At 27.9% G+C, this 23,315-nt stretch overlaps 1 protein-coding gene across 4 annotated transcripts in view; it reads left to right on the top strand.

The window, feature by feature from the left end:
- Positions 1–23,315, top strand: part of LOC101241586 (matrix metalloproteinase-19) — a 119,921-nt gene that overhangs the window by 76,514 nt on the left and 20,092 nt on the right. For all 4 annotated transcript variants that reach the window (XM_065791446.1, XM_065791447.1, XM_065791448.1 and 1 more), the window contains 2 exons: positions 11,988–12,234; positions 14,840–15,079. In XM_065791446.1, coding sequence (XP_065647518.1) covers positions 11,988–12,234; positions 14,840–15,079 — 487 coding nt within the window. The remainder of the gene's footprint in view (positions 1–11,987; positions 12,235–14,839; positions 15,080–23,315) is intronic.

Genomic DNA, 23,315 nt, shown 5'->3' with positions numbered 1-23,315 from the left:
TTTTCCAATTTTATCCAGCATGTCTTTAGCCATTAAACTTTTTCGCCATTTGTTAATTTTTTCTATTGGTTATCCCACTCTCCAATCATTTTGTACTGAGAAATTTATGGGTCTCCATTTTTCTTACAATAAATATTGGGGCCCTCTTTTTTGCATTTTTAATAAGGTCTATCCAATGATCTGGAACAAAAATTTGGTCCTTCATTTTTTGGCTTTTTCAATCACAGCAAAGTCTCGGTCGCAGGAGGAAAAACTATGCCCTGGTACAAAATATTTCTGTTCAATGGTTTTCAGAAATGAAGATTTGTGCAAAATATATTGTAACATAAGAGACATTTTTATATTACGATTTTGTCCACCGCAACTATCGCTATACAATATTAAATGGGTCACAGTTTCTGGTATGTGTCAAAAAACATGCTCAAGGATACAAGAACCTATCTCTTGAGTACCTCTGGATGCTTGTTCCTCACTCCATACATACATAAAACCTTTAAGTTTTCATCGCGGATTCCAAGATTGTAAGCCCACATTTGCCTTTTATAGTAGGGTATTCCTGTACCAAGCACTGGTGTCGGTAGAGTTTTTTGTAAGTCGAAAACTAATACCCTCTTGTTTGGATTTGTATGTACATCTAGTGTATCTTGTTTCATTTTTTATTTTGCCTTTTCAGCCATCTCTTGATGAATAATAAGGTCCCTCCTAACAGTGTTCTTTTCTTCACCCTCTGAAAGACACCTAATTTTATTGTTAAATAGATCACATTTTTGACATGTACATGTATTGCGGATGGTGAAAATGTAAATTGAATTTTGTATTGAATATGCGTCGAAATACAAAAATTGAAGGTGGGGTGCGATCATTTTCATTGCAATTGCAAACATATTTCTTGTACATCGTTGACATTCGTAAAGTTGGAGGCAAATAATTTCTGTACTGGTTGTCTTTTCTGCTATAGTGAGATTGGTACGTTGGAAATAAGCGAATAAATCTTTGAAGATATTCTGTGTCTTCATCACTACTTTTATTTTGTGGGGCCGATTTACCTTTGCGATCTTCGATAGGTGTACCATCTGTTTTTTTCCTTGATAAAATATTTGTTATTGTCCCATCAAGAATCTGCAATGTGTCTTTGAAGTAAGTTTTGCAAATCTTTTTAAAATTTCCACATTCATCAGTTAGTTTATAGGAACGACTATTTGCCCTACAGGAGTTATTTGATGCAGTATACGTCCTGTGTTTTTCTTTTACATCAACAGAACGCATCACAAAGGTGTTTTTTAAAACCCAGTTCATGGTGTAAAAGTTAGAAAAATTTGATTACGGTGAGCAACTGTTATTTTACTGCTGCACTCTAGATTGCAACCATAATCTTTGTTAATAAAAATCTTTGGTTCAACTACTTTGCCCTTTGATGTAACATATCCCTTCCCTGTTGACCTTTTCTGTTTCAAAATATTTCTTTTGTGTAGTTTTGGATGAACAACTCGCTTATGACTTTGTCTATGACTGTCGTTCTCTCCTACTTCTCCAACAAGGTTAACATTTGAATCTGCAATGAAAATGTTAGGTAAAAATTATTTTCTAACAAGAAAAGAACTCCTAACAAAACAAACTAAATGGCCCTAGCTAGTTTAATGCTAGGCCTAACACCAATGTAAACAATCAGTCCTAGGCCATATCAATAGGACTAAAAAATTCCTTTTATAAGCCTATTTAGTTTTAGACAAATTGTACATACCATTAACTCCTGTTAGTATAGATATAGGTCTCGCGTTTTCTTCAACATGTTGATCCCCAATACTTGAAACTGAAATAAAAAGTGCATGTCAGTTTTGAAAAACTGGAAAACCTGCCTAAACAACATTGAGGCTAGAAACTATATTATTGTATGATAAACTCAATGAAAAGTATATCTTGATGCTGCATTAATTATATACATACCTTCGCTAACACCATCCTCAAAAGAAGTGTTGTTATCTGCATCTGAATCATCACAATCACTTTTCATTAGAAACTCTTCCAAATCTGAGCAATTCATTTTCGCCATATTGATTGTTGGATAGGCAACTTTTCCACAATTCAAATTTTATTTTTCTGTTAAAGTAAATATGATTATAGGTAGTAGCACTGTATAGATGAGTTTTGGGGTTAGGCACTTTTTCCACAACAAACTACATACTCAATGTACAGTTTTGCAGTGATTATCCGGAAAATTTCAAAAATGTGGGTTAGACCACTTTTCCGCTAAGCCTCTCATATATATATATATATATATATATATATATATATATATATATATATATATATATATATATATATATATATATAGTAGCGTCCAAAAGTAATTGGACTAACACCTTTTTGGTTATATTTTTTCGTCCAGTAAACATTTTTAAATGAAGTTTTGCCTAAGCATGTCAAATTATACTACAATTATGAAAAAGAAAACAAAAATCCAAATTTGGGAGTAATTACTCAAAATATTATTAAAAGAATGGAAATGATTGGCTTAAAAGTAATTGGACAAACTAAATATGTCGTTTAAAAAAAAAACTTTCTCAACAAAGGATAAACTTTCTTAAAAGGATAAATATATAATGTTACATAGTGTTATATTCTGTTACATAATGTATATAATCTGTGCATAATTCTAGTACTTTGTTGGAAAACCTTTTGTCGCAATGATAGCATTACATCTACGTGAATCAACCAAATTAATTAAAACATCAATTGGTATTTCCTCCCAAGTGTGCTTAATCAACTCAAATAAATCATGCTGATTAGATGGTTTTAGAACACTAATTTTTTTCTCAATATGTTGCCAAAGATGTTCGATTGGGTTCAGGTCTGGAGATTGTTACGGCCATTCCAAGATACAAACTTTTTTTTGAGCCTAAAATTCCGTGACTAGCTTGGAGGTGTGTTTTGGATCGTGGTTGTGTTGGAAAGTCCAACCAGCAAAGTTTTGTCTTTTGCATGTGGTACCATTATATCTTTGATTAATCCTTTATACATGTTTTGGTCCATAATGCCTTGAACTCAATAGATTGGGCCTACTCCATTATGGCTAAAATATGAGCAAACCATTACTGAACCACCACCATGTTTTACTGTAGGAACTTGGTACTTAACATCATTTCGAAGACCTATAGGGCGTTGAACATATTCAATACCATCTATTATATTATATATAATCTATTGAAATTTGTCAAACAGTTTTCAGATGCTTGTACAATCAACTTTTTCACTGTTTAAATATTTATTATGTCACATTGCAAATTATTAATCATTGAATGTTTTTATAAAAATCTGCCTTCAGAAAAAGAAGTTAAAATAGTCTAAGTTATATCAACGTTGTTAGAATTAAATTTGTCCAATTACTTTTAAGCCAATCACTTACATTCTTTTAGCAAAATTTTGAGTAATTACTCTCAAAAGGGAATTTTTGGTTTGTTTTTCATAATTGTAGTATAATTTGACACACTTACGCAAAATTTCATTTAAAAATGTTAACTTAATGAGAAAATATAACAAAAATTGGTGTTTGTTCAATTACTTTTGGACGCTACTGTATGTATATATATAGAATATAGAACAGAGAATAATAATATATATATATATATAGAACTCTTATATGTTGCCCGAAAGTTTTTACCATATTTTGTTGACAAAAAGTAAAAATTAAAATGCAAGACCGGAATTTTTTTTTATTAATTGATAGACTGCCTGCCCCAACCAAAACCTCAGTCGATGTAGCAGCACTCCCTTGCGGGTCAGGCTAAAAGATAGTAGATGTAGCAGCACTCCGTTGCGAGTCAGGCTATTTGTCAGTCGATATAGCAGCACTCCCTTGCGAGTCAGGCTACTTGTCAGTTGATGTAACAGCACTCCCTTGTGAGTCAGGCTATAAGATAGTCGATGTAGCAACAGGTCGTGCATGATTTACAGTTAAAAAAAATAAAAATAAAAACATTTAATTAAAAAAATTAAAAATAAAAACATTTTATTAAAAAAAAATAAAAATAAAAACATTGTTTATATTGTTAAAAACATTCAGAATGTTTTCAAAAACATTCTGGTCAATTAAGTTTGTGTTTTTGTGGTTTTTTTTAAAAAACGATTAATTTGTAATTAAATTAATATTTTTGACTTTCGTCAAAATTAATTAAAAGTGACGTACGTGTTGGTGTAAGAATCATTTTTTTCCTTCTGTGCTTCCCAATTATATATATATATATATATATATATATATATATATATATATATATATATATATATATATATATATATATATATATATATATATATATATATATATATATATATATATATATATATATATATATATAGAACCCTTAGATGTTGTTCGAAAGTTTTTTCCATATTTTGTTGACAAAAAGTAAAAATTAAAATGCAAGACCGGAATTTTTTTTTTTTAATAATGATAGACTGCCTGCCCCAACCAAACCCTCAGTCGATGTAGCAGCACTCCCTTGCGGGTCAGGCTATTTGTCAGTCGATGTAGCAGCACTCCCTTGCGAGTCAGGCTATAAGATAGTCGATGTAGCAACACTCAGCGCATGATTTACAGTAAAAAAAATAAAAATAAAAACATTTTATTAAAAAAAATAAAAATAAAAACATTTTATTAAAAAAAATTAAAATAAAAACATTGTTTATATTGTTAAAAACATTCAAAATGTTTTAAAAACATTCAGAATGTTTTTAAAAACATTCTGGTCAATTAAATTTGCGTTTTTGTGGTTTTTTTAAAAAACGATTAATTTGTAATTAAATTAATGGTTTTTACTTTCGTCCAACACGGAAATGTTGGACGAAAGTTAAAAGTAATTAAAAGTGACGTATATGTTGGCGTAAGAATCACTTTTATCCTTCCGCTCTTCCCAAAGCCAACAAACTATAGATCTATATATATATATATATATATATATATATATATATATATATATATATATATATATATATATATATATATATATATATATATATATATATATATATATTAGTGTGATAACAAAAAAAAATTTTTTATGCAATCAAGGAAAGTTTATGAGTAATTGAAGAATTGCATTTTTGATTTTTTTAAAAAAAACCTTCCAATCCCCCCCCCCCCTCCCCCCCCTATTCCCCCCCCCCCCCCTCCTCCCTCCCTCCGTTTCCTATTCGGAAGAAAAAAGTGAAAAAATAATTTATTTTTTTAAAAATGACATGTGTTTTTTGCTTTATTCAAAAGAGTTATAGTAATAACTAAGCAAATTTTATTAGCAAATAAGATACAGAACAGCTAGCAGTTTGTCCAAAATGTACAAGAAATGTTTAAAAAATAGTTTTTGCTATGAACTTTAGGTTCAAAAATTCAATTTTTCTTGATTTCGAATTAAGTTCCTCTATCAGTTTTACAGCGCGTTCAGCAATTTGGTTAGATCTGGGAATGTCAATTAATGACTCTTTGACTGACCAATGCGTCTCCAGACACTTAACTGCTTTCTTGCATTTTATCTTCATGAGTGAGGTAAACAGTTCATTGAAGGACGCTTTATTGTAGTGTTGCGAATGGAACCAAGTATTTGCCCATTCGTAGCAGATGAAGTCGCATGCTGGAGCGAGGGTACTGCGCCATTCTGGTATCAGAAATAATGCTATAATAGCATATATCACACATGAGTTCCATCTTGTCTGGTGTAAATTTGGGAGTTTCTTCCAGCTGATTCTAGGCCAACGTGAAGTTGTTTTGTAATGATAATATGCCTGACATAGTTCATATAAGAACTTAAAATCATCTCGCCATCCAGGGTTCTCGCCTGTGTTAAAATCATCTGTCACAACGAGGTGGTAATCAGCCTGAAGAAAGACATAGTTTTTTGTTAATTTGTTAAGGAAGGAATAGTTGAGTTTTTATATTGGTCATTGGCTTTTGAATAAGAAAATCCATGACATGCTTCAGAAGGAGGTCGAGCACATGGTGCTGACAGCCAATATATTGTGGCTTCTGAAAGCCCTTGCTCAAGACATCATCCTGTATGAGCTTTACAATCCCTTCCAATGACCAGTATTTACTGCAGTCGTGTCACAGATTATCATGCAAATATTTTCCCAAGCATCGTATTCATCAATAGGGATCTTAATATTAAATAATTAAGTTTAATATTGCATTTTTTTAAATTTTCGATATTGACCAGTTTCTTTCTTTTTTCAACATTTGCATAAATGAATTAAAATATTTTAAATTTTTGAATTTTTAAAAAGTTAATTACTTTAATTAATAAAATAAAAACAAATGTGATAAATGCAAAAAAACAATTTTGATAAAAATAATTGCGATAAATGCAAAAAAAAAACAAATGCGATAAATGCAAAAAAAAACAATTGTGTTAAAAATAAATAATAATTTTAATGAACTTAAATATATTTTTAAAATCAAAATTAAATTATATATTTTTTAAAATCTAAATTAAATTATATATTTTTTTTATCAGAATAAAATTATATATTTTTATTAAATTAGTTTTAAAATAAATCATATATTTTTATCAGAATTAAATTATGTTTTTATGATCTAAATTATGTTTTATATTAAATCATATATTTTTTATCAGAATAAAGTTATGTTTTTATGATCTTTGCTTCATGCTTAAAAATCAATCATTATAATAAAATAAAAACAAAGTAAAATTAAACTTTTAATTTTATTTGAGTTTTTTTCATTAGTAAATATTTACTAATGAAAAAATTTATTATTTAAATAGCGCTTATATCAAACATAATTGTCATTCAAACTTATGTAAGAAATATTTTTACAAAAACGTCATTCAAAAATTAATGTGACTTATTTAAAAGTTAAAAAATGATAAACCGAAATCGCTTACTGCTTACGTATAAATCGCTTAAGAGGTTTGTAAATTGCTCTATGCTTAATGCTTTAAAACCAGGCCTGTATATATAAACATATATATACGTATATATACATATATACATATATACTTATATATATATATATATATATATATATATATATATATATATATATATATATATTATATATATATATATATATATATATATATATATATATATGTATATATACATATATATATGTATGTATGTATATATATGTATATATGTATATATGTATGTATATATATATATATATGTATATATACATATATATATATATATATATATATATATATATATATATATATATATATATATATATATATATATATATATATATATATATATAAAAGGAGAAAAAAAAAGAGAAAATGTTATGAAAACACATATTAAACTCCATAGCTCTTTTTTAACTATTTAAAAATATTTTTGAGCAAAATAGTTATTAGAAAAATCTTTTTATTATACCATATATGGTTTTAAAGTTGTAAGGGTTATATTTACGTGTTTTGACGTTTATTTACAACCCTGTCATGTAGCATTAAAAATTGTAAAAAAAAAAAAAATACTAATTTTGATAGTGTTATAGTGCATTTTTCAAACATAATTTACATGGTTTTCAATAATCATTTATACTTTTCAATAGGTTATAGAAAATGGTAGAAATTAATGATCTATCTTATGCATTTAGCATAACAAAGTCGATATATATAAAAGTTATTCTAAAACTTTTGGCTCCTATAACATCAAAGCCTTTTTTCCCATCTGTGTGTATGTGCTTTTTTAACTATAAGCTTTGAAACTTAGTTCTGTTGCATTATTATCTTAATTTTATTTAATAATGCGGCAGAAATTTTAAAAAAGTATATAATATCAGGGCTATTCTAGGAAAAAAACTTGGGTGACAGTACCCTCCCTCCCAGAGAAATTTAGCGCAAAAATTGCTGAACATAGGCATAAAAAAACAATATTTGCTGCGAAAAACGTTTAAAAAAAGGCGCCTTAATTTTTAATTTGGGCCGCGTCCAAATATGGTTGAACCTGTTGAAAATGGTCTAGAATAGCTTCTGAATACAGTAAGCAAATATATCGACCTACCTTAAAGCTGTTAATGTATGCTAACCATATATTTATTGCAGCATTCATCCAAGCCATATTTTACTAATGCGGAAAATATTTAGCGAAAAGTATGTGGAACATTTTTTGCCTTGCCTTGCCTAAAATTATTAGAATTAATTGAAATTTTCCTTAATTTTTGTAAAACCATATTATAATAATTAAAAATATTTACTACTGATTGGGACAATAATTTAACATAAATATTGGGACAATAATTTAACATAAAAATCAAAAAAAAATTACATAACTTCATAGTAGTGGGAAATTCTTTTTAAAAAATTGAAAACATCTCAAATAAAATAGATTTTAAAAAAATACTTTATTATGAAAATATTTTGGCAATGGGTTCAGTTTTGAAATCCGTTTGAAAAACCAACTATAATATCTCATTCAAAGAGCAAATTATTAATAACACTTTTTGAGATTTAAGCAATTGGATTATAGTAATATCAAATGTTATCTTGGTTTTTAATGTTTAGATTAAAAGCAGTTAGGTAGATTAATGAAACTACCTATAACCATTTTTAACAATAGACACTAACAGAAATGTAAACCAAGCTGTCTATTAAGACAAAACATTACAACAAAGTATATCACGAAAATTATGCAGAGCAATAGCAAATAGCATAACATACTTGTATAACTACATTACATTACACTAAATATTAACATACGTGTGTTTTCTATATAATTATGAAAGGCTTGACAACCGAACCTAGATATACAACAGTAACACCTTTGTCATGCTATCCACCTGCTGTCACGCCTCTGCTAAGTACATAGCTTGGCTAGAAAGAGTGCCAATCTTGCTTTGCACCATTTTACTTTCTTTTTTTTTTAATAGAATTTTATTTATAAAAAATAGTTGGCTAGTAATAGTCTAGCTCTACACACATTGCAAGTCACAACAGTTGCTTGGCTAGTTTAACAGCTTAGCTCTATACGCACTGCAAGTCGCAACACTTGCTTGGCTAGTTTTACAATCTAGCCCTACACAATTGGCTATTGATTATAACACTAATAACTATTTAAAATCAGTTATAACAGCAGACAAAGTAAGAAAAATTGTTTTTTTTTTTACTGTGATATTTAATAGTAAAACAAATCATTCAAAGGTTGTTATTTTTTTTTCCAACTTTTAGAATTTTATATAGAATTTTTGGAAAAATTTCTACATAGACTACAAAAGACTTTCTACATAAATTGACGACAAAACTACTACACACCCTGGTCTAATATAATGATTGTTTCCAAGGTTATTTACATGATCATGTAAGGGATCATACTGCTTTCTTCTCAGTTTGTTTTGGTTATTTCTGATGAAAGCAAGAGGCTTCCCTTCAATTTTTACATATGCGTCAACAGCATATTACTGAAATAGTTTCTTGCTATTAAATATTGAATAAAGGTTTTGTCTTACCGAAAGTCTATAATTGTAAATCTGAGATAATGTAACATGATTTCTAACTGGTGTTGCATGTTCAGGGTTGTGCACCAGTTGATTATGCCAACCAGCATCACCTCTTGGAAAGAAAAGTGGATAAACTTTAGGATCTAAGTTGACATACTCTATATAGTTTTTAGAGAATGACCTCTTGGGTAAATAACAGCTTCCTTAGAAAGAGGTGGAGCACCATCTTAACCAATGAGTACAACTGGAACTTCATTATGTAAGGGCAGGTTATAACAATGTCTATCTTGCCCTTTAAGTAAAGACATTTTTACAACTGAGACTTAGCAACTTTCTTTTGATGAATTTCTTCATCTTCTACTTCAGCCATGTTTTAAATGCAAGAGCAAATGGGTTCACACACAATGCTGACAGATCTGATTCAATTCTCCTTAAAAATTATAATCTGGAATATTGTTACTTCTTGCTATAGAATGCATTCTTCCTTGTCAAGCTGCATTTCATATACTTTGCAGATTAATTTCATGAATATTTTATCTCACCATGCTCCAATTCTTTTGATTCGGCGACAGTTATTATTAACTTGTTTAACCATATTACCCTCATTAGGATTTAAATTAATTTCTACTTGCCAAGCACCATTTCTTATATTTTGACAACGATTAATTTAATTTTGCCTCACTTTTTCTCTTTAATTTTGATAATTATTTTCAAGTTGCCTATTAGCATTTATACTAATAACTTCTTCAAGTCCAATATCATTCATTTAAATTTCACTATTATCATGAAGCATATTACCAGTAGTATCATTCATTTCAATTTCACTATTATCATGAAGCATATTACCAGTAGTATTAATCCTGCTTATAACAAATAAACAAAAAAAGTCTTGCGATCTTTTTTTTATAAAATTTCGTACTACTATAAAGTGAAGAAAAGACAAAAATAAGTAATTAATAAACCACTGTTATTTAATAAAATGAAAAAATTAAAACTTAATTAAATCATGAGAGACTAAATAAAATTAAATATATACTATTCTCAAAAAAACAACATATTTTTAACATACTCTTAAGTACTTAATAAATGGGAGGGGGCGTTTATTAATTTTGGAATTTTTCTTATTATTTTTTACCTACCTCTATAATTCATCAGTTTAACTCATTAGTTTAACATTAAACAATTAAATAACAATTAAGCTAATTTTATTAAAATTTTTCAAGATTATTTTGAAATTCTTTAATTTATGATTTATTGAAATCTTTTTATAAGTTTTTTTACAAATTAGTATGACTTAAAAAATATGAACTAATTATGAAATGAACTTAGATTTTGATCACAAATATAAAACAATATTTAATAGCATTAATTATTGTTAAAAAAATGAAGCAATGTCAACTAGTATATTTCAATCTAAAGTGATAAAAAAAGATGAAAAAATTTAAAACAAATTTAACAATATAAATATATATATATATATATATATATATATATATATATATATATATATATATATATATATATATATATATATATATATACACACACCTTTAAAATGAAGCCTAACAATTTAAACAAAGACGCATGGATAAGAATAATCTTTTTATTTTTCTTCTGCTTCGAGCATAAAATTTTTTTAATTTTTTCTATTCCTAACTTTGTCTATAAGAAAATATACATATAAATACAGAGATGTATAAAATTACTGAAATATACAGACATTTATGTATATAAACTTACTTGTTAACAAATAACACTCTTATTTATTTTTTTATGCCATTTCCAAATTAATAGCAATGCAACATAAAACTGAAAAATCTAAAAACCTGATAAACTAAAAAAATATATGTATTAAAACATATATGTATACAAATAAAAACATAATCAAATATATACAAATTCCTAATCAAAATTTATTAAATTTAAAACAGTGTTTAAGAACATAGTTTGCTTAAAGAAGCTATGGGGGAGAATAACTAACAATTGTAACTAAGCGCATTAAACAGTAACTAAGTGCATTAAATTAATAACTTACAAATAATTTATCTAAAAAATAGTTTTAAGTTAAAATTAAATTAAAAAATAGAATTATTATTTAGATACAAAAAATACAATAAAGTTAAAAAATGAATAATAAAGTAAATTATTATTAAAGTTATATATACCTGTTACCTAATTTGTTCACGTTAAAACAGTCAAATTTGATGTCATTAAACTGCTCAAGAAAACAAATCTTGATCATTATAAATAAGTGCATTAAATTAGACTTATCATAAATAGCCTATTACACTTTAGCATAACATTTGTTATAACCATTGCAACGAAGCACATTAAACAGTAACTAAGCGCATTAATTGTCAAACATTAAATTGGAGTATTAATATTTAAATTGATATATTAAATATTAATGCTTTTATTAAAAGTATAAATAGATCATAATTTTCAGACTTTTAAGAGTAATGATTATTATGTATTTAAACTTTTAATAAAAACATTAATTTATTAAAATTTTAATTTTAAACATCAGTCATTGATTTAGACAGTAACATGGTTTGTGGATGGCAGAAATAATGGTGGTATTTTACCAACTGAGGTTCGAGAAATCATGCAGAAATCTTTTCAAAAATGGGCTGATGTTACTAATTTAAACTTTATAGAAGTATCTAATTCAGAATCTGCTGATATTCGTATATCTTTTCAAAAATCATTACATTATGTTGGTCAAACTGATCAGGATTTTAGTGAAACCAGATATGCACATGCATTTTATCCTAGATCTAACAAAGGTAAGCACTAATAACAATGCAACGCAAATAGGCATTATATTATAAACACACAAACAAGCACGGCAGTATGGTGTCCCAAAAGCCTACTTTTTTTTTAAGGATACCTCTCAAGTTTTTCCTATTCTCTGAAGTTGCCTGAGGGTAAAAGTAAATAAAAAAATTGTATTATTAGAATTGTGCTCAAGAACATACGTAGTTTAGAGTACCTCCACAATATGCTTATTGTATTCCTAGTTTTTAACAAAATCCAAGACTTTATTATAGTTGTTAGACATATATATAAAAAAGCATGTAACCTGTAAATTTAAGTTGTTTTTTAATTAAATTTTTAATTAAAATTTAATTACCTTGTTGTTTTTTTTGCCATATTACACATTTTTGAGAGGTATACTTAAGGTGTAATAAATATGTACATACATATTTATTATTTAACTGTCATGATGCATTTTATACATTGCTACAAATTAAAATAAGATTTAATGAATGATTTCATTATTTAAAATGAGTTATTACCAAGCTCCCTAGGTTGGTTAGATGTGCTCAGATTTATTAATTTTCTCAAATCAACAAATGGGCTTAAAATTGCACTCTACATAAGAATGCAGAAAGCCTGGGTAAATTTTAGGAAGGTGGTGGACAAGATAAATATTTGATTGGAATAAGCTAAAAGTTCGGTCATCTTTACACATGCAAGAGAAGACCTGGTGCTCAGCAAGAGGGCATTGACTAAAGAGATATTTAAAAGGGGGGATTACAAGAAACTCTATAAACTTAATGCATTCTTTTTAAAAAGAGAAGTACCAGGAAAAGGTCTTCTTGTCAGCATGCAGTGACATAATTAGTAATTAATGGAATGCTTAGTTTTTCTGGCCCTAGCCCTAGACAATGTTGATAACGAGATAAAGAAGAAGATTTTGAAGAAGCTGATTGAGTGTCAATGAACAGTTTCATACAAGGAAACCAAAGCTACAGGTTATTCATTGGCCAACAGAGCTTACTGAGCTTGTAGATTTTCAGAGTTGGTTCCTGGTAAGAAAGAAAGACTTTTAAACTTAGTAGGTTATAATATTTTGAATAGAATTGAATAGAATCTCTAAATCCTAAAATTTAAATAAACTCAAATAATTCAGTTTTTAACTTATACCAACTTTTAACATGAAGCTCCTGAATAAAAAGATTTTGGAGGTTTTTGAAATAGATTTATATTTAACTTTTTTTTATTTTGATAATTTTGTTTAATTGCTCTTTCTCTACTTATCTCCTCTAAAGAGTGAAACACTTTTTTGGAGAATAGATTTATATTTAACTTTTTTTTATTTTGATAATTTTGTTTAATTGCTCTTTCTCTACTTATCTCCTCTAAAGAGTGAAACACTTTTTTGAAGAGTTTTTTTCTCTTTTTTTTCTTAACTTAAAGTAAGATAAGGTTGTATGAGTCAGGAAAACATGAAAAGAAATTGTATTTTTAGAATGGTAAAGCAACTTATATGCCACCCTGTAGTTAAGTTTATTGAATAAGGATATCTGTATGTGCTCATTTTGCGACTTCAGGTGACTTTATATAATGTAGAATTTTTTCAATAATGATATATGAATGGTAGGATGTATTTAGTAAGCTTACTAGTAGTTCAACGTTCAGAAATTATTTATCATGTTGGTCTTTAATTAAAAAGAATGCAAATTTTTGGGTAGAAAGTTTAAAGAATGATCATAATAAACCAATTTTTTTTTTTTTTTAGATTATTCACCTCCCCAAGGCCCGAGGGGGGCCACTACAGTCGAGGAGGCTACTCATTTTTTTGTGTTTTTTTTTATTTTTTAGTTGTTATTCGTGGTGCAACCCTCTCTCAACTCTTTAACTCCGAAACACAAACCTCCCCAAGGCCCGAGGGGGGCCACTACAGTCGAGGAGGCTACTCATTTTTTTGTGTTTTTTTTTTTTTTTTTAGTTGTTATTCGTGGTGCAACCCTCTCTCAACTCTTTAACTCCGAAACACAAACCTTGCCGAGCAAGGCCGCTGCGCGGAGAAAATAAGTTGAGCGCGGTACTTCCAGGGACGTGGTGGGAGTTGAACTCCGAACCTCTCGCTTACAAAGCGAGCACTATTAATAATGAAATACTGATAATATTAGATTTAAACTCAAACAAGACATCTGAATCAACACTTTCACCCAAAACAGAAGAGGTTGCACAAATAATTGATATAGAATAATTGATATATAATTAAATAATAATTATATAGCCAAATAATTGATAAAAAGCAAATTTAAACAAGGTGCTAATGTCAAAGATGTAGCAATATTTGCTTATTAAAATTTTTTCCATCTGTTTACTTTACTTGCCATTTAACTAAAAAATGGAGGTTTAAATTTGCTTTTAAAATCATAGTAGTTTTTTAGAAATAAGCAAAAGCAAATTGTTTAAGTATTAAGATAAATCAGTTGTTTATTGACTTATTGTATTTTTAATTTGTGGTTTTAATTTTTTTTCTTTACTTTTAAAAACAAATGGTGTTATGAAAACTCATTGAAACCATACAAGTATGTAAATATGGACATAAAACCATTTAAAAGAAAAAAATTTTTTACCAACCTTTTCTTATAGAACCTTTAGATGGCGACTGTCATTTTAATGATGATCAAAAATTTTCTACTGGTAATTACTCTGTTGCTCATAGTTCTGGCAAAATAAGTTTGTTTTTGATTGCAATTCATGAACTAGGCCACTCTCTTGGATTAGATCATTCTCATATAGAAGGTACCATTATGTATGAATATTATGAAAAAATGCATCATGTTGAGGATTTAACATCTTTTGATATTGATGGAATTCAAAAACTTTACGGTAATTATTTATTTTTAACTTTTTTTATAAATTTAATTTGCAAGAAGATAAAAATTATAAACTTTTTTTATAATTACTATTTTGTATTTAACTTAATATTAATTAAATAATATTATTTTATAGTTAATATAAATTAAATTAATTAAGAATTTATGAGGTATAATAGAATAATAGAGTTAATAATGAATAAAAAACAATGACGAAATTAAAATGTATATAATTAAATATATAAAATTATAGTTTAAATAAAAAGTAGTAAACAACCATATCAACATTAAATTTATAAATTGATCAGTAAACTTTTCTATAACTTTTTTTAAAAAGTTTTATTTTGAATGTATCTGTTAATAGATCTCTAAATTGTGTAAGTTGAATATTTATTTAACAAATTGCAGCTTTTATTTAGTAATTTATTGATATTGGGGATTTCATCTGTTACTCTAAATTCCCTGGTTTTGACAGTAAAGATCTTTAAGTTCTCTACTCCTTTTCGTTCTCTACTCCTTTTCGTTCTCTACTCCTTTTCGTTCTCTACTCCTTTTCGTTCTCTGCATCATTCTACATCTTTCGGTAATTCTTATCAGAATGTAGGTAGGCCCTTTTTTCCAATAAATCACTTTTTTGTTCCAAAATTTTGTTTACATTGGATGAATGGAATGACTTTGTACTGGGAATCTTTTTAAAACAACATAATCAGGGTTTGGAATAAAATTTATGAGGATATTATTCTTATTTTGTCTACCACATGTATCACTTAATACATGGAGATCTTAACTAACAGGATTCATATTTAGGATGGTCATCCACAGCATGTGATATCATTTCAGGCTCTTATTCGTCCCTTTTTTTAATATGTCCATTACATTATTTGTAATCTTATAACATTATAATAGATATTTTGTTTTACACTATATATGCAAATATATTAAATATGAATATACTAAAGTGTATATAGATCAGCAATTGATCAACTCTTTTGCTTATTTTATTCCATTTTTCAAAAGGAAAAAATTTTTTTGAAAAAAAGGTTGCTGGAGCAGCAATCTTATTTTCGGCACTTCCTTGCATGTTCTACCTATTTCCATTGATGTATGTACTGAATTCCCCAGCAGCAACCTATTTCGGTATGACGTCAGACTGCTCACCTTAACATGCGATATAAATTGTATATATATATACAAGTTATTTTATATATACACAAATGAGCAGTTGTTGCCTCAGAAACGTGAGATCCATGGTTCAAACCTCACCTCTGGGCAAGTTTTGCAACATTGGTTAGGAGAGAGGTGTGAACTTCCTATTAAATGCTTTTCCGCGGTGCTCTGTGATAAGACCATAAGGACTTCTAAGGGCACCTAAAAAATGAAAAAATATATATGTATACATATATATTTGGGTTATCCTGTTGCGCTATAATTTTTGTGTAAACTATATTGACTTTTTTGGTTAGAAGGTTACTTCTAACTAAGAACTGGGCAAAATTTGAGCTTAATTAGACAATCTTTAGCGGTAGCAAGTTTAAATTTAAGTATACCATATAGTAGAAAATCTGAAGTTTTTCAACATAATGAAGAGGTGTGGTCACCTTTTTTACACAACTTAATCTTTTTTTTTTTCAGTTAGACCCTTTGTTTTTGGTGAAATGGTATCCTTGTTAAAAACTACTTCAATAAAACTTGTTTGATCAGAAGTCTACCAAAGGAATCAGTCTATTTAGTATAAATTTAACATTTTTAGACAATGTGTTGTAACCCATTCCAAACACTAGTTTGATATACTAGTATGAGGAATTGAAATTCAAATATATATTGTATGATAAACATATTAAGTCAAAAGTTTTAACATTAAATTAAAAAATATAAAGTAAATTCAAATTTCATCAAGAAAAGGTGATGTTATATTAACAATTAAATTGCATGTACAGTAAATGTAAATTTAAATCTGTAAGATCTATAAAAATATTAAATCAAAATTAAAAGATATAGACAATTTGGTCAAAATTCAATGTATTATCTGATTGGCTTTAAGTGTCTTTCTCTTTGGTTGCGTAACATATTTCTATTGTTTTCTACAACTTGCATAATGTTCTAGAACTTTTTTTTTTTAAACAGTTTCCACAAAGTCACTACAAAGCTTTACTCCAGGGTCAGAAGAGTCATTTACAACACATTAAAAATCACATTTTTTGAAGCAAAAACACTTTTGGTTTTTTGCCATTTTGTAAGTGGTTCCCTGAGAAAACTGCTGTTTATATTTAATGTGGTAAAAAATACTAGGGAGGATTCACCAATAAAATCAGTCAAATTCTTTACAGCCAATTCAGAAAGCACTGGAAATATAGATTTACCAAACCCTAACCATTTTCTTTTTGAATTTCATATTTTTATTTACTGTCATATAATTTTTTCAACGATTTTTTTTTTAATCTTTTGTCTTTGCGTGTCCAGTTGTTATTAAAAAAAGACAGCGGAGCCAAGTCCTCATTGAGGTACTACATGTGATTGCTAAAAGCTTCAGAGCAGCATTAGCAATAGTTAATCAATGCTTTATACTCTAATAATGAATTAATAAGATTTAAATTGTTAATAGGAGCTGCTGAAGATATAGATGCAGTCAGCCACCATGGAGTATAACAAAATACAGCAAACTGAACAATCCTATGTGGCTTAGTAAGTTGCTGTCTATCGAAAACTGTTACTTTAGGAAGCTGATTTTCTTGTTCCCTTAAGAAGCTGATTTTCTTGTTCAGCAGTACAAAACTTTAAAAAGTTTTTTAGTAAAATATTTCATTATTATTTAATATTAAAAATTAAACTATAATAAATAACATCAGTATTATAAGAAGGGCTCTGCGAATCAATTCAATTTGCGAATCAAGTGTCGCTTTGATCAAATCACTATTCATTTTGTGAGTGTTGTTATTTTTTCAGATATCCAATGCTAAGGTGCTATCAAAATGTTTTTGTTTATCTAAGCCATAGTAAAGTAATGTAATACTGCTTCCAAACAATATTATATATAATTTTAATTGAAATAATTGTATTATTATATATAATTGTAATCAAAAGTAATTGTAATACTGCTTACAAATAGTTGCTGAAAAATTAATCCAGACAAAAAAAAAATTTTAAATAAAGTTTTTTTTTTGAAAAAAGATGCTTAAACTTGGATTTCCTAGTAATACTGATTTAGTTCATGATTCTATTCGAAACTAAAAATGCAGATTTGCAGGGTTCTAATTATAAACTATAAAATATTATACTATAAATTACAAGTTTTTAAGAGTAAAAAAATTTGTATTTGTAAAAATGTACAAAAGTGCCTGGTCTATTACATCTAGAGAAACCCATATTTTCTTCATTACTTAGATACAATTGTTAATAAATGTTATATATATGTTAATTAAATGAGTAATTATCAATTTATTATTATTATTATTATTATAACTGTTAATATATGTTAATTATCAATTATGAATTACTTAGATATATAAAATCATCTTGATAGCAATTAATAGCAATTTTAGACATCAACAACTTTCATATTGCTACAATATACACTGTTTCTTTTTTATTTCTTTTTCAAATGGCAAGTACTAGTGTTTTATTTTTTCGGAATTTACAGTTATTGACTTCCTTATGACTTGAAACTATGAAAAAAGAAAAATGAAAAAACTGAGATTAAGTAGTATAACTAACCTATATGTAAATAATGAAATATTTACATATATATATATATATATATATATATATATATATATATATATATATATATATATATATATATATATATATATATATATATATATATATATATATATATATATATATATATATATATATATATATATATATATATATATATATATATATATATATATATATATATATATATATATATATATATATATATATATATATATATATATATATATGTATATATGTAAATTATGTTAGTGTATTTTACAAATAGAGTGCTCAATGTTCTTAAAGAACAGAGCAATAATAAATTAGTAAAAAACACTTATCTAACTTTTATCTTCTACTTTAAGTTTCACCATTGCTTTAACCATTGGCTTAACCGAGGGGGAATGGAAAAAACGTTATGCCAACCACAAACAATCGTTTAAACACAAAAAATATTCAAAAGAGACTAAGCTGTCAAAATATATTTGGGATTTAAAAAAAAGAAAAAAAAATTTAATTTACAATGGTCTATTCTAAAATCTGCCCCTGCCTATAATAACATTTCCAAAAAATGTATGCTATGTTTGCAAGAAAAGTTTGAAATAATTACTCATTTAAATCAAGAAAATTTATTAAATAAAAAATCTGAGTTAATTTCTAAATGTAGGCACGAAAATAAATACCTCTTAAAAAATTATAAAAACAAATGACCAAATTAAACTATTCCCATTCCAAAGAAATTTATTTAATAATTACTTTTTGTAACTTCCTGTTAACAAAAAAATATAGTAATTAAAAAATTTTTTATAATAATTTATAACTTCCTGTAAAATATTTTTTTCTATAAATTGATATATATATATATATATATATATATATATATATATATATATATATATATATATATATATATATATATACACAGTATCGGACAAAATATGGTGGACAAACTCAAATTTAGAACAAAAGTTGATCAAAAGCTAAAAAAAAAATAGTAAAACAATTGTATGTATTAATTTTTAAATAGTTTATCATGTTCTTAACAAAATTTAAAACGTTTGAACCATACTAAGAATCACAAAAAAAATTTATAACACGTTTTTCTCAACAAACAGCATTTTTCTTTGGACAAAGCAAGGTGGACAAATCAAAACGATGCTTTTTTTATAAGATTTCATTGTCTTTATTTAATTTACCGTATTCTTTTGTTTTCACTTTTATCATAACAGTACTCTAAAATAATAAAATAGATTTTAGAATGTCTGACCAATAATTTTTTTAATTAAACTAAAAATAAATTTAACTCATGATATATCACTAAAAAGTTTGCTTTGGCAAACGCAAGTCTTAGCTTTCTATTTTTAAAAGAAGTTTTTTGGCAGGCATTCGAGAAAACAAGCTTTGTTAGCTAGAGCTTCGTTAGCTGTTAGTTTTGTTAACAGTGCGATTAGAGATTTGTAGTTCAAGTTTTTCGGTTAATTTTGTGGATGATAAAAATGGATCTTTTTTAAGCACTTTAATAATTCTTCAATCTAGTCTTTGTGATCTTTTTCTTGGACGTCTGCCCTGATGGTTTGTTTTATAGCAGTCACAATATCCAAATGATTTGACAGTTTTGCTTACAGTCTATTTAGCTATAAAATATTTTCTACAAATTTCAGCTTGACGTTTTCTGCTTTTAAAATCTTTAATAATATTTCATGTAAATCAAAATATAACCTTTTTGGAAACAACGGCAAGAAGCGAGTCTGGAGACCAAATAACACCAGATACAATAATAAATATACCAAAAAGAGTGTTAAGCATGGAACATCTGCTATGGCTTGGGGATGTTTCTCAACACTAGGACCTGGTCCTATTCACAAAATTAATGTGTACAATAATATAATGAAAGATGTTATGTTACCACATGCTGAATGGGAGATGCATCTAAATGAATTTATCAACAAGACAATGACCTCAAACATACGTCAGAAATTGTAAAATAGTGGTTCAAGGACAAGAATATCACCGTATTAGAGTGGTTTGCACAAAGCCCTGATCTGAATCCCATAAAAAATTTCTGGGAAATAATTGACAATAAAATTGAGCATGCAAATGTAAAGACCAGTGAGGAATTATTTGAACAAAGCGAGAAGGCCTGGCAAGAGATTGATGTGAGAATTGTTGACTCATTAATTGAGTTTATGCCTTGAAGAATGAAAGCAGTAATTGAAAGTAAAGGAGGTCCTACCAAATATTAAGTTAATTTTTGAAGTTTTTCGAAAAATAATAAGTTAATTTTTGAAATTTTTTGAATTTTCAGTCGATTTTTTGAATGTCCACCTTGTTTTGTTCATAGAAAAATGTAGTTTGTTAAGGAAATTTGTGGTAAAACTTTTTTGGTGATTTTTAGTATGATTCAAAAGTTTTAAATTTTGTTAACAACATAATAGACTATTTAAAAATTAATATGTCAATTGTTTTATCACTTTTTTTCAGTTTATGATCAACTTTTTTTTTTAATTTGAGTATGTCCACCATATTTTGTCCGATACTGTATATAGCGTTCTGTCATTATTTTGTATTTTGAGTTATGTTTTAAGTTTGCTACTAAGTTGCTTTTTTTTTATAATATATTTTATATTTATGTTATATGTTGTTTTTTTTTACATTTTATGTAATTAAGGGGTAAATAGATTCTATCTGTTGACCAGCCTCGCACCCCTCCTTCATCTATTAGGCTGGTGCAGATGTATTTTTAATACATTGTTTCCAGTTTAGGATGTTGAATGCTGGATCTTGTTGACTCAATGCATAGGTTTTGCTTGTGTCTCTGTTTTTATGACTAGGCAACTCATTCTATTTTTTCCTAATGAGGGTACAGCTCTAAAACTCAGTTTTATGGTTCTGAGGCCGGCTGGTAGTCAGGTTTCCCATTACTTCCATATCTATCAGCAAAACATTTCTCCAGAAAACAGACATCTGTTTATTACTGTTAGAAACCATTGTAAAAAGGTTTTGTCTAACCCCAAAGTCCACTATTCTCAGGTCATGAAATCTTGTATCTCATCTCAAAAATAGGCTCTTGTGACTTCTGGAGAATCTCTAATAGTATTAATAATAAGGGTAAATCTTTAATTCCACCTCTCTTGTATGGTTCAGACTTTGTCACCTCACTTTAAGACAAAGCTGAAATGTTTGCTAAGAACTTTTCATCAATACCAACGTTCCACTAGTTGCATTCTACCTGATATTGCCAACTAACAGGTTGATGAACATATCTGTTATAGTCTTGCAGAAGTGTTCTCCGGAGCAATTGTCTATACTCTCAAAACTATTCAACAAGTGCTTATCCGAATCTTGTTTTCCAGTCTGCTGGAAAGCAGCATCTGTTATCCCTATTTTCAAAAATTCTGGAGAGTGATCTGCTTCGTCTAACTATAACTGCTAACTAACTATTCTTCAGCTGATTTGCCAACAGTAATAACCGGTAGGTTTTATCGTACATTAGATAAAGGTGGAGAGGTTAAGGTTATCGCTCTTGACATTTCTAAAGCTTTTGATAAAGTTTGGCATGCTGGTCTTCTCCATAAGCTCTCTTCTTACGGTGTATCTGGTAACATATTCAAGATTATTGAATCCTTCCTTTTCAATCGTAGTATAAAAGTTGTCCTCGATGGACAGCACTCTTCTTCTTATTCTGTAACTTCAGGGGTTCCTCAAGGTTCTATCCTTGACCCTATGCACTTTTTAATTTACATTAACAATCTTCCAGATATTCTTACATCTAAGGTGGCATTGTTTGCTGATGATACTACCATTTATTTTTGTCGTAATAAGAAGCCAACACTCTCTGATTGCTTGGAGGGGGCATTTGAGCTTGAAAAGGATCTCACTTCTGCTTCAGCATGGGGCTAACAGTGGCTGGTGAACTTCAATCCAGATAAACTCAATTTTTTTCAGCCAATCGCTATCGCAATAATTTAGATCTTTCTATATTTATGAACTGTAATGTACTCGATGAGTCATCTACCCTTCATCTTCTAGGATTAACTCTTACTTCCCATCTTTCTTGGAAACCATATATCAAATCTGTTGCAAAATTAGCATCTCCTAAGGTTGCATCTCTTTTTTGAGCTTGACACTTTCTTATTTTGGATTCTATTCTCTATCTCTTTAAATCTCAAACCCGGCCTTCTATGGAATACTGTTGCCATATCTGGGGCAGATCTTCTAATGGTGCGCTTTCTCTTTTAGACAAGGTGCAAAATCGCATTGTAAGCATAGTTGGACCTACTTTTGCAGCCTACCTCCAACCATTATCACATCATCGTAATGTTACTTCTCTTTCTCTTTTCTACAAATACTATAATGGGCACTGCTCCAAAGAGCTAGCGTTTCTTGTGCCATCTACTAAAATTCATTCTCGTGTTACTCATCATTCAATTAAGTCTCATCCTTTTTTTGTGACTGTTCCTAAGTGCTCCAAAAACTCTTATTCATCTAGTTTTTTTCCTCAAACATCAGTTCTTTGGAATTTGCTTCCTTTATCTTGCTTTCCTGATTCA

The sequence above is a fragment of the Hydra vulgaris genome, chromosome 02 (assembly GCF_038396675.1).
Source record: "Hydra vulgaris chromosome 02, alternate assembly HydraT2T_AEP".
NCBI lineage: Eukaryota > Metazoa > Cnidaria > Hydrozoa > Anthoathecata > Hydridae > Hydra > Hydra vulgaris.
The sequence above is the reverse complement of the archived record's forward strand: the minus strand, read 5'-3'. Positions and strand labels throughout refer to the sequence as shown.